Source organism: Vidua macroura, chromosome 3 (assembly GCF_024509145.1).
Source record: "Vidua macroura isolate BioBank_ID:100142 chromosome 3, ASM2450914v1, whole genome shotgun sequence".
Lineage (NCBI taxonomy): Eukaryota > Metazoa > Chordata > Aves > Passeriformes > Viduidae > Vidua > Vidua macroura.
Window position 1 is genome coordinate 91894333 of NC_071573.1, and position 13872 is coordinate 91908204.

General features: G+C 37.2%; 2 protein-coding genes across 2 annotated transcripts in view; one reads left to right on the forward strand and one right to left on the reverse strand.

Moving 5' to 3' along the window:
• Positions 1-13872, reverse strand: part of MCPH1 (microcephalin 1) — a 124985-nt gene that overhangs the window by 24978 nt on the left and 86135 nt on the right. The gene's annotated exons all lie outside the window — the stretch shown is intronic.
• Positions 10631-13872, forward strand: part of ANGPT2 (angiopoietin 2) — a 42368-nt gene continuing 39126 nt past the window's right edge. Inside the window, exon 1 of the mRNA XM_053973054.1 lies at positions 10631-11074. Within this exon, the coding sequence (XP_053829029.1) occupies positions 10790-11074 (285 nt within the window). The 5' untranslated portion in view covers positions 10631-10789. The remainder of the gene's footprint in view (positions 11075-13872) is intronic.

Here is a 13872-nt window from a genome sequence, read left to right on the forward strand (position 1 = left end):
ATCATTTTCCATTACAGATGTATCACAAAAAGGTTCTGACTGATACTAGAAAAGTCTTCTAAATGAGAAGCCCCCAGTTTGCCTTTAAAACATCACTTTTTTTTTAGTCCTCGAGGCTATCAGTTTATTGAAATAGCCATCTTAAAAGCATGTGTTATTTTTCTTTATTGGGTGTACTGTAGTCTAAAACTGTGGGCCAGCAGAGTTAGGTCAGAGCTAAGTGAGCACAGATTTTCTGCCCCCAATGCAGAACCAGCAAGGTAAAAAGATATGAATATAAAGAAGCCCACTTCACATCAAATAAATATTCAAAAATAGAGGTTTTAAAAGTAGAGAAATTAAGCTATCACAAGTTAATGAAGAGCAATCTGATTTTGATGTAAAATTTGTGGCGTTTTCAGTTCATGATGTCCATGAAATGCATTTAAAAAATTATTTACTGTAGATATTATGTTTAAATAAGTTTTCTTTAAAAAAAAATTCTGAAAGCAAAAGCAGCAATCAAGCCATTGATAATTGAGAATAAATTGTCATTGGAAATAATAAATTGGTTGGAAACTTCTCAGCCAAGAAGGTTTTTGTGCGGGCAATAATAGTCTATGAAGCAGAGTCTCACTCTGATGTTTTTAGCAATTGGAATAACTGTGTTCTTTTGCATGTCATTGATGGAATTAATAATATAAAATTAAGCTGTCACAATATTGCAAAGAAATCTGAAACCATAACAATTTCCAGTATTAAACCCACTGCTGCCTTATATTGGAGTAATTGTGCTTAACAGTTTTCAGGCATTAATATTAGCTTGTGCCTGATAGGTTTAATTTAATGTTTGTGAGAAAATGCAAGAATTATTTCAACTATATTAATTATAGTTTTATCATCTGAAGAGGGATATTTTTTCCTATAAGCACTTTTCACATGGAGGTCCAACACAAACATTTTTCTTTCTTTCATCAAAGTCATGAGGTTTGATGAGAGAAATGAAGAGATGAAAAAGCTTATTAAATCACTTTATTCATACTGCTGCCAGCACGGGATTTTCCTTTACATTTTTTAGTGTTTTGCCATCTGCATTACTCATACAACAGGGATTCCATTGCTTCTCATGAGAGGCTTTTCTACAGTCTCATAGATCTTAGCTTCAGAAGATATATCCTTATACTCTGTATGAAATTAAAACAAATTTTAGGCCATGACTCCCTACAGTTTCCCTGCCTGCTGTAGTGCTGCCTGGAATACTTCCCAGCTGGCTGAAAACTCAGTCTATTGCTAGTCCATCCTTCCTCACTGTGGGCTGCACTGGGGTTCCAGAACAGTCCCTGCTTAAACATTTTGACAGGCATTTACCAAAGGTATAGTGCTCTTAGCCTTGCAAAATGTGCCTACAGTGTAAAAGAATTATGTTTCCAGGGTGAACAATCTATTTAGACCAAATTTCTTACTGGCCTGTTTTTTTTTTTTTTTTAATCAATTCACTGCCCAAGTGAATCCATTACCAAAAGAGAAGATAGGCAAAAAAACACAGTTTGGATACAGAAGTCTGATAACTGTAATAAAATAAAAAATACAGATAATATACTAACAACAGTGCTTTAAGATGAGACAATGAAACACATATGAAATGTCAAATAACCATTACTTATTTCCATAAGTTTCATGACATTCATTTTACCTAACTTCTGCTGCTCTCATCTGAACTTGTTACCCAAGAATCTCCTTGTGATCAACAGAGAGAAATTTCTCTGACTCCACAAGTAAATCTTGGTTGACCTGATATATACATTTAATCAAAGAAGGGCACCTTAACACCATACACAAGGATACAATCTTCATTAATGCAAGAAGAAAATATTCTAAGCTGGCTGAGTTAGGAGATGTCATTTCAGGACATTATCTAGTAAATATTTGAATGCATGGATTTTGCTTCCTAAAAATGATACTCAAGTGGGTGAACAGGGAAAGAAAAGCAGAAATTAGTAGAAGAACATCAGCTGATCACTAATTTGATGAACTAGAAATAAAGTTATTTATGTTCAAGACAAATTCTATTCACTGGGCATTGATATTAGAGCTCAAGCCACAATGCTGAAGTAGTAACAAATCAGAATGTATAATTTAAAACCAAAGATGAAGCTTTATTAGTTATTTATAATAGAATTTGATCATAGATTTGACTGAAAATATTGACATAAAAATCAAGTAAGAGCATAAAAATACAAGCAAGATGTTCTATAATCAAGGTTAGCCTACAGCTAATAAGCTAAGATTGAACTATTTGATTTTTAAATAAAAGTTACTTTGGCTGTGGCTAGCCTGAATGTGGATGCATATTCAAACAATATAGACATCACCAATGTCATCTCCAAATTTCCTGTACATATATTTCTAGTGAGACAGATTAAAGATTTTTAAAGATTTGAATTTTCTGTGTAGGAAAATTACTCAAGTAACAATTTAGATTTAGACAAAGGTCCAGTAAAAGGACTTTCTAATTGGTTTGTGTTGGGAAGAAAACATACCACTTTAATGATAGGATACTTATAAGAAATTTGGTCTTGTCTACATATTCCACTGGAGATGGAGGATTATCTTTCCAGCAAAGGATTTATTTGGAGAGATAAAGAACAGAATATTACTCAGCCACTGAGGTACTTAGGTCAATATTTACAGAGCAATAAGTTGTACAGAGGCAAGGAGTCCAAACTCAAAGAAGCCCCTAATCATGGTATCTGTATGCAGCTAATCCTTGTGCTGTCCCATCATGGGTTCTGATGCCTCACTAACCAGGGAGAAAAAACCCACTTTAATTCCTTTGCTTGCACAGCAGTAAAACCAACAACAAAAAGAATGCCCAGTTTTTGTGGCAAAATCAGCAAGAGGGTGGGCAATATTTTTGAGAGCTATTACTGAAACATGTTTATTAGTACTGAAAAAAAGAAAATATTTATCTTTATGGAGTGCAAAAATAGTTTGCAGTTGCTCTGTCCACTTCAAATTACACATCCATAATACAGTTCAACAAATATGAATATATGAAAACATGCTGCAAATATTTTTCTTGCACTCCCCATAAAAAGGTTAGTGCATGTACCGTATTTTTTTCTTGAGGGAAACAGATGTCAGGAACCTTGCTGTTGCCGTAAATGTCCTCTCCCTCTCTGAAAGTGTTGTTTATTCCTCTTACACAGTTTTTCACTTCCTTTTCATTCCCTCTTTGACACCAGTTTATCTTTGAATTCAGATCTTAACTTGAACATGCTCTTCGGAAGTGTGACATGCTGTTATTATGAAATAAGTGTGCTATTACCAGATGAGAGAACCTTCCGCTAACTTGAGTGACTGCTTACAAGAGAAAGGATTTGAATTACAGGCACTGGGTGATTTGTTAGGCTATCTTACTGTCAACTGCTTAGACTTTTAAAAATACATTCCTTTAAACAAACGGCATATGCATTTTTCTTTAGGATGTCAGTAAGGCAGACTTCTCATTTTCCAAAAGTCTTCTGGATTCTTTCAGAGTCTGTTGCCTTTTCACATCAACATAATACAGCATTCACATAATACAACAAAAGTCAAAACCTTACGTAAAGATTTTAGTTTTAAATTGTCCAAATGCACAAAACTGTAATTTAAAAGACATTTTTCAAAGCACAGAAACAGTATATAAGCATGCAGAGTAAGAACATCTGTTACGTTTTTAACTTACAATTCAACAGTAAAGAGTAAATACACAAGTGCTATGGGAACAATTTTTAAAACAGGTTTTAAAGGCTTTTCTACACATTAGCACACAGGTTATTTCATTCAGTTTCAACCAATGATAACCTGTTCAAACAAGTGCTTTATTATGCTTTTCCCAGTATGGGAGATAGACAGGCCACAGCACTTAACATTGTCAGATATTCAGCAGTGCAATTGTAAGATCCTTAACATTAGCTGTAATTTCCATGTTAGTTTTGAACTCGTGCTATTTAAGTTTAAGATGTAATTTACTCTTGCTACCAGCTCAAGTTTGCTGTCATCACATAACTCTGAAGAGAATCAGCACAGCCTTTGGGCACTATAGCCAAACTATATAAAAATGTTAAGGAGGAAGGACATGTAGCAACTATTCTTCATAATCCTGGGACTCACTTCCTACTTCTGTATGACTCATCTTTCAAGATTAAAATAACATTCATTATTAGAAAATGTTTACAGTGAAAGACACTACCATCTGTCCTACAAACAGGAATTTCATTAATGCACAGTAAGAGTATTAGATATGTGCCTACATCATTTGTATAGACTAGAGTTCAATAGATACTTGTGAATTCTACTTTAGATATCAATTACAAATTTGGACTGAAAAAGGAAATCACTATAAAAGTAATGAAACAGCAGAAATTAAGAAGCATTTTGTATTTAACAAGGTTTTGGAATGTGCAAGTGATAACGACAAGAATAAAAAAACCACTATTAATTCATGTTATTGTTATTACTCAGGATGTGATATCATAAAGTCCCAAGCTAAATTAACATGACCAATTATATTTTAGGTACAGTGGCATCAACATACTAAGCACATACATATATACAGATATAATTATGTATATACAGATAATGTCTTTTAATGTTAATACAGTGTTACATTAAAAAAAGTGGGACACCAAAATAAGTCTATAGTTTGAAAATATGATCAAATTAAATATCTGATTATCTGAGAAAAGTTATCCCAAGTTTAACCCAAGACAGTCCAGGAAAACCAATCCAGCCAGTGGCTACAAAGAAAGCAATGAAGTTGACATATTGGTAGGAGAGGTGCTGAATTTAGATCTTCCAAATTTGAAGCAATTAAGTAGGTAATGTAATTGTGTGAAGCTCTGATGGTTGTCTAACCATCCTTATGAAAGCAAAGTTGAATGTAATTTACAGAGGCAGAACTAATATAATAAGTTTCATAAGCAAGTCATGTTTCAAACATCATGGAGGAGCCAGAGAGATTATGTTACAAAATTCAGTATGTTAATGAAAAGGACCAAAACAGGGGTCCTTAGATGCATTAATGAAAGCATAGCATCAAGAAAGGGAGAGAATAAAACATCATAGACATAAAGAAAACATAACTTGCAGATTATAGATTTAAATGCATTGAAGGATGGTGGCAGTGTCAATTCTTAAAGAGAAAAAGGGAGAATGGAAGAATTTTCAATGGAATACACAAAGTCTGGTTTTGGCTGCATTATGCTTCCACTGGTGCTGTGACATTTAGGAGAAATACTGTGTACTGAAATGATGGATTGGATGTTACAAGGCAAGATGGGAAAAAACAGACTGAGTCACCAAGATAGAGTGGTAACTGAAATTTTCAGTAGATCAGATTATTGACCTCTTGTCCCTTCAGCAGAAGTACAATCTGAGAACTACTGGGCAAATGCCCTCCCTTGTAAGGAAGGGCACTCAAAGGAGACGTGATGGAACGTCAGAGATGGAACATAAAGTTGATTATGAATTCACAAGATGTTACACCAGATGTTCTGAGTGATTAGAAATAAACTGCAGCTGAGAAAGTGAGTGGAATCCTGAGACCTTCTCAAAGAAGTCATGAGAGACTGGTGCAGAAGCTCAGATGGAATAAAAAAGATAATGAGCAAATGTGGGGAAAGTAGGAATGATTGGTAAGATTTTATCATTAATTTTAAAGTGCTAAAAATCTGAACTATGGGTCTGGATGAAAAGAAATTGTTTGGCTTATAGGAAAACATAATAACCTATCACTCCTCTCTTTGAAAAAGAATGTAAGATGTAAAAATAGACAAGATTTTCAGCAGCCTAAAATCCAATAGGGTCCTAGATACTGTTCCCTGTTTTTTATGTTACAAGTTCATGAGTCTTGTCCTTGTTGACATTTGTTCCTGAGAAAAATGCTAAACTACTTACAGTGAAGGAAAATATTTTGAAGACAGCAAATGGAACTATCACAAACTAATATTAAAGTACTAGGAACCAAAGGTGGGAATTTAACATTGAGTGTCAAAATGTGAGGAATATAAATACCAGGAATATATAAAATAATATATTAATTTATTCCATGTTTCAGATGATTTTTCATCTCAGATTTGATTTTAAAGTTACATTACAGCATTTTCATTTACATACGTAGATCAAATATCCCTGTAAGAATGCAGCACCAAAGCCTACTTGTTTACATGGTCTTGCCTTTAGTTTGCACGTATTTTATGATGTAGTTCTCCCTTCCTAAAATAAGTACACTGCTGAACTGAGAATTTATCTACTAAATCAACATCTTGAAAGTTTTAGGTGGCAAAGTTTGCAGATAGCAAACTAAAGCTAAGTCAACATTTTCTTATATTTCTTAAGTTTATATGCTTCCTTTTCTATCAGAGATCTCACAAGATCTCTGTATCTGCCTGTCAAACAGAAGCTGTGCAGCTGTAAGTAAAATGGAAGTTGGAAAGATAATGCTAGTAGAATTCAGGCATCTCTCTCAAAGCAGCCTAGTCATCTGCTGTATGGAAGAAACCCACGATTGGCTGAGTAAGGGAATTTACTGTTTCCCAGGAAAGGAAATTGCCTGCACACATCTGGCAAAATGTTCTAAATGTTTAGTTTTGACAAAATACACATTTCAGCTCTGCTTATAAGGTGAGTTCTGTAGAGTGGGTATCTTCTTTCTAAAAAGGGAAAGATCTAATCTGTACTTTAAATATACCAATCCACTATTTGGTATTTTATGGCATATACTGTATACACTCAGCTCTAAAGCAAGCAGGAACTCACAGGCTGAAAGCTATATTTTAGTTTACAGGAAAAATGTATCATGAATGTAAATACAACACTCCATATCGACAGCAGAAATGAAAGATGAAGAGAACAACAAACATGAAAGAAATACTGAGAGGATGTGACTAGCCTGAATTATAACTTTTTACTTAGTTTCTGACATTTATAAGACTCCATGCCAAATTATTTAAATTCCTCCCTACTTCAACATGTCTAACAAAGAAATGGTCGTTCTCATAACTGACAGGGGACAGATCTTCTCAGTCATTCAGTTCTCAGAATAAGCCCTCCCTTTCAAGCAGACTTGTTAAAATGCCTCTAAGGCTCAGTAAAAAGGCTGTGTGCAGGCATCTTCCTTCCTCTTCCTCAGATTTCAAGGACAAAAATGGATTTAACTTGCCTTACTTTTCACACCAGTTTTCTAAATTTAGCTGTTACTACTTTCTTTTCCCCTGAACTCTGACTGGCTTTGACTCTCTGGAGAGGCAGAGAAGACCACTTCCTCCTCCACAGCTGGGAAAGCTGCTCCCAAAAGGATAGAAAGGGTGAAGGATCACAATCTACTGCTCCAAAAGATGCACCAAATACGGCACTAAGCTGCAGCGAAGGGTTAAAGGGATGTGTATTTATTTCGTTGGCAAGGTGAACAATCACTAACTTTCCTGGACAGTGGGAAAAAGCACCTCATTAAAGCAATATGAGCCCACTGGACCCAAACTGGGAAACAGCAAAACCCTCTCTCAGTTACGTGTGGGAGGGGGTTTGTATTTCAGTTACTGCCCCTACAGCCTGGGCTTATCAATGAAAGCTTGGGGAAAACTTTACCATGCTGCACCTCAGGATGTTACTCCAAGACCTAGATGAGAAGTACAGTGAGTAGAAACGAAGTGGTGGTGCCTGCTGTGCTGGTAAGAGTCTTCCATTAGGAGTTTGTTGTCACTTCTCAGAATAATACCTGCGCTTTCCTTACCTTTTCCCCAAACTGCAGACAGCTGCCATAGCAACTGGCCATTTACTCATTCATTCATTCACAACAACAACAACAACAACAAAACAAGACACAAAAGCAAAGCCCAGCTTAAATCACAGTAAAAGGTGAACTTGTTTCTCTTTCCAGTATTCCTACAACCACAGTTCTCCCTAGTGGAGGCCCAGGATACAGCAAGGCTTTCTAGGCAGTCTCCAAATTCAGTTTTGCTCCTGGCCTCATTACAGCAACAAGGGCCTCCCAGGGTCATGCTTTGGCCTTTCATAAAGGAAAACAGACTCGAGTTCAAACCTTTAGAGAAATTCATCTCTCCTCCAAAACCCACCAAAACTGAGCTGCCAGATTACAACGGTGCTGTGACTCATTAGGGCAGCATACAGATGGCAAGCTTTTTAGCCATTCAAAACCTACTGATTTAATCAAGCCTCTCATGGAGATCCTGTCTAATGAACTCTCAGCAGATTCTCCCTTACATCATGTCTTTTATATGTGTTCAGTTCCTTTAGTACAGCTCTAATAAGTAAAAAGAAAATTTCTAAAAGACTACACTGCTCAGTCTTATATTTTCATTTAATATATAATTAAAGAATTTTAAAAAAAAAAACCATGAAACTATAATCAGAAAAATAAATATTATCCTCCAGTTCTTCTTCACTAAGAGACAGATATTTTCAGGGCTGAAGCAATCTAATTTTTAGCACTACTCTATTGAGTAGTGGTGGTGAAAGGAAGGATTACTAGTATGATATGGCCCTTTATTTTTTGGGGCTAGCTGTGCAAGGAAAACAGGGAACAGACTAATTTAAGGACAAGTTGCAATGGGAAATTCTCATTTAACTTAGCAAATTAATTAAAGTACCCAAATAACAGAAAATACTGGATTGGAATGTCTGGTTAGATAGAAATGCTTCACACAGTCTAATGCATTAAACTAAAGCTATTTGCTGTCTTCATTGGATAATAGTAGGTTGGTCAAGTATCTTGCAAAGACTGTTATTCACATGGAACTAAACAATTCATTGAAAATTAGAAATCAGTATACAACGAGTTTGAAACTTTGTTATCAATGCAAGTAGCTGTCATATTTATCTGCTTGGATATTGCAAGACAAAATTGAAGGGATGGGGAATGCATACTTCATACACCAAACCCTCCAAATACATACATTTTGTTGCAAATAATCTTGACTGTTCCAAACACATTACTCTGTTTCCTCTGGTTAGAAGGATGAACAGTGGCACATGAATACTCCACAGAAAAATATCCAACAAATTGGTTTCACTCATCACAGTCCAAATATAATGAGAATCTTTCTGGAATTCGCCAGAATTAAATTCTAGAGATTTTCCTTTCCAGAGGTAACTATGTAAAGAAATATCAGCAGCTTCCAACAATCTAAGATATGAATTTTAGCTGCTACTTTTGACAAACCCTGAACAGAACTTCCATGATATAAAAAAGTAAAGCCACATTAATACACTATATGAGATAAAGGAAGTTATATAAGAGTCTGTCTTAAGAGATTCTGAGACATGCTGGGATTTTCTTGAATATGAGAAACTTTGGTCAGTAATTCATGTTAATTTGACTAGCACAGCATTCCCTTTGTTTATTTTATTTAAGAAAAATCTATAGTTTTCAGATCCAGACCTAGCCAAAATCTCAGGCAGTTTGTCTTCAGGAGTCAGTATCCCATCATGCTGGTTTCAAGAAGACAAATTCTCCTTACAGAGAGGTAAACTTTTCCAAAATTTCAGTGGCATGGACTCTTTCCCAGGGTAAGGCTAGTAATTTTCCACTTTTTCAAAATGACCGATCATTGCAGAGACCATCGGAGTTGGGAAATAGTCCTTTTTACTCTTACATATAAATTTCAAGTACTTTATTAGAATTTCCCTCCCCTTTTATGGGTATTTCCCACTCCCAAGGGCACAGAATTGGGCTAGGGAGAGCTAACAGGATAATTCCTTCTCAGCCACTTCCTGAGCCGTGTCTTACTGCCACTGCCTCTGGATGGCTTTTCCTCTCCCATTCCTCGCTAACTTGTGATTTATAACTCTTTTAGCAACATTAGCACTTCCAAAGTTAGCCATGACATAAAGAAAAAAAAGTGCCTTTAAAATAATAAATAAAAAGCTTGTAAACGCTTAACTCTTGAAAGATGTGCCTAAAAATGAGTGTTCATCTCAGAGATTCAGTAAAATACAAATTCTGTGTTCAACTGAAAACCTCTAATTACTGCCCATCATGTTCTCTTTGTAAGGATGTACCCAAGCCCACTTTTGTACGCGTGGGACAGTGTCTTTCTCCATAGTTCCACAGTGCATTAAACACCAACTAAATTACATCCTGGTTCAGCACATTTTAAAGAAAAGAAATTAAGAACAAACAGGCCCAGGGACGCGTGTGTGTGTGTGTGTGTGTCTGTGTGTATATTTAGTGGGGGTGGTCGAGGGTAAAGAGCTTAAAAATTATTACCATCGCAAATAATTTACTAGCATAGTTGGAGGCTATCGGAACTGATTGCTCTGTCTAGGAAACTCTTAATTAGAGCCGTGCTGCAGGAATTCGCAGGGGTCCTGCCGCTGCCGGCTCCTCCCTGGGGTTTCCTCTCGCAGCCCCGCTCCCGCCAGCCGCTGTGCGCTGCCCCCCGGCCCTGGCGAGCCCGGGAGGGAGGAGCGGCTTCGCTCCACACGTGTGCCTGCTCTTACCAACTCCCGCTATAAGGGCAGGGGAGCGAGGGACTGGGCTGGCGAGGCGCGGGGGCTCGGCGGGGAGCGGCGCAGGAAGGCAGCGGGCCAGGCGGGGCGGCCGCAGCTGCTTCCCGCGCCTGACAGCTGCGGGCACGGCGGGAGCGGCCGCACCTCCCCGGCCCGCCCGGGGCAGGCAGGCAAGCCCAGCCCTCGCCTGACGGCACATGGCAGCGGAGCGCTCGGCTGCGCCGCAGGTTAGCTAGGGCCGGGCTCTGGCCAGCGCATCCAGGCTCTCTAGGTCCGCCGAGTTACCGCAGGGATTAAAATGCAGCTGGCCGCCTGCTTCTTTTTGGGCTGCGGCATATTCTTAGCTTCAGGATACAACTCCTTCAGTAAGAGCATGGAGACGATAGGCAAGAAGCAGTACCAGGTTCAGCACGGGTCGTGCAGCTACACCTTCCTTCTGCCCGAGGCGGACAACTGCCGCTCCTCCACCCCGTACGTGTCCAACGCGGTGCAGAGGGACGCACCTCTGGACTATGATGATTCAGTTCAAAGACTGCAGCTACTTGAGAACATCATGGAAAACAACACTCAGTGGCTAATGAAGGTAGGGTAAGATCATTTCTATCCCAAAAACTTAACATCCTGTTATCTCTTTCAGTGTGACTTTTTTTTTTCTTGAACAGTGCCTAAATTCACAGAGTGTATTGTCTAAGCTAAATTTCTGAATTACCTTTCAATGAAAAAGTTGTTTTGCAGTCTGGGGACATAATACTGACTGGCAAGGAAGACTGAACTGCACAGTTCTGCAGAGACTGTGCTTTAAAGTTTGTCATTACATTTGAGTTGCTTGGACAAATTACATACACAGATGGACTGTGGGCATGTCTGAAGTTTCTGACATGAGACAAGCAGCCTGAAAAATGTTATCTGAAATGTGATTTCAAAACTGGAATGCAGAAATTAACCTATCAAACCCCACTGAAAAGAACTGTAGTTCTAGCAAAGGCTGCAAGTCAGACTTGAAGTGAAATTAGCCTAGTGAAGTGACAGAATTTCAAGAAAATTCTTTAGTGGATATCCTTTGCATCCTGTAACATTTTCAGTGAAATGTACAAGATTCAAGGGAAAAACAATCTGGAAAAGGTGTTACAGATACCACAGAGCTTCTCAATGCAATACCACTGGAACTAAAGGAAAATTGACATGTTTATTGCCAAAGTGGCAACATTCGTACCTGAAGGAGTGGGGAAAAAATCGCAGCATATATTTTTATTATTACTGGAGAATAAACATAATCACTATTTCGCATTTTTATAGAAATCCATTTGATTTAAAATGCTCTGCAGTTGAACAGATTTTGATTTAAAAACCTTTATTTCACTACTACCTGGAAAGGTGTTATAGTATAGTCTAATTGCATAGTAAATTTATGAGCCTTTATGTTTTGTACCAACATGCCTGTCTTCTAAGCAATAAATATTTTAAGGATTTGGCTCTGTATTTCCAAATAGGTGTTCCAGTGATGCCATTATGGTTTCTTCATAGCGAAAGAAATCTGTGTTGCGAATAGAGAGAATTCAGTTTTTTACAAAGAATAGCCATTTCATACATAGTTACAAAACAATTTTGCATTAGGACTCACTACTCTCATCAAAGTTACAGAACTCCTGTGATACAACCAATGAAAACCTGCTGGCGAATTTGTGAGTGCTAAACTTCCCATTCCAAAACAAACAGCACAGGGTTTTCATCAACTTGGAAATGAGCCTTGAAGCTTAAATCCAAAATGCATACACTTGAAGGCTCCAGTGTGGAATTCTAAATCTCTCTTTATAGTTTAGGATGCTTAATTTAGAGACACAAATAATGCCAGTTGAGTAGTGTTTTTTTTTTTTTTTTTTTTTAACAGGCAAACTTACTTTCCTCCATTTACTTACCTTTCTACTTACTAATTTAAAATGCTCACTATTGTAATGCTAAGACCATAATTAACAGAAGTGCAATATAGGATGAAAAACACACAAAGGGGAACAGTCTAATCTACCCAGCTGCTAAGCAATTTCCTAACATAAATAGTAAACCACCCAACCCTTCAGTCTTAAATACCACTTAAGTAGACAAACACAGTATGGTAAGTGGCATCAGGTAAACAGAAACCAGTAAGCATCCTTATTTAGTAAAAACTATGCTTTTTCCTGTCAGTCCCTGGGAACTCAGTGCCAAGTGGAACAGGATAAGTATCTCTAACCCATTCTTTGGGGGATCAAAAGATAGATTCTGATTTACAAGACAGAGAACTGTTTCTTGTATTTGAGCAAAGGCTTCTAAATAAGATGCTCTAGAACAGCCTGTTTTTTTTTTTTCTAGCTCTTCCACAGCTAAACATCCTGTAAAATATCTACTGTTTGCCTTTTTCACTATTTTAACACCTGCTCTCTATGTCATCTGTTTTGTTCACAAAGAGCCTCCAACAAAAAGTAGCTTTTCCTCAGATTTACTTTGCTAGAGACACCTGGTCTGCAAGTGAAGATAAAAAGCAAACAATAACTTTAAAAGTTGTTTACAGAGTTTACTTGCTTTTTTTTTTTTTAAGATCACTAATACACATTCTTAGGTTCACATTTCAACCCCCCAAAATATAGTGCAAGGTCAGTTAAGGTGGGGTGAAGAAATTGTATTTGCTTTTTTTTTTTAGTGTATTGAATGTGTAATACAAGATTGCTTTTACAAATAACCTGACAGCTTCTCAGCAATTGCACAAAAACCTTCATTGTGTCTTTCTCTTTAAAAGCTATTTGTGTTCATTTAAGAGGCAGAATTGTTGTGTTTTGAAGTTGTGTAAAATATACATGATAAACTTCTAGTGTGAATTAACCTTTAAACATTGTTCCTGAAATATTGCACATCCCCAAACATTTTTACACACCTCCCCCTCTCCTGCCTTTAATCCATCAACTAAAGGAAATGTTCTGTTTCTGAATGAACACTGGGCTGTATGAATGGAACAGCATGGGAAGTGTGTGCTTCATCTGCTTAATGGACAAACACAATGGGAAGAAAATGAGTTAGATATGTCCAGGCTCTTTTCTGATCTGCTCCTGCATAGGAAGAAAACCTTTTTTTCTACAGTTACTACAAATTGCTTCTTTGTGAAAACACATCTTTTTTAATCTGAACTTTAATAATGCATTATGCCACTACTGTATGTGCCATACATAAAATTGGAGAACGTAGTTTGAAAAGCAGTTTATGTTTAAGCATTCAGATGACAAGCTGGAACAAACCCTTATTCCACCTAATCCACAGTTTAGCAGTAAGCCAGTAAGTGATACTTCAAAGCACAGGCCAAAACACTAGATCAGCTATGCTGCAATATACCTGAAATGAACTTTCCTCTTTGAC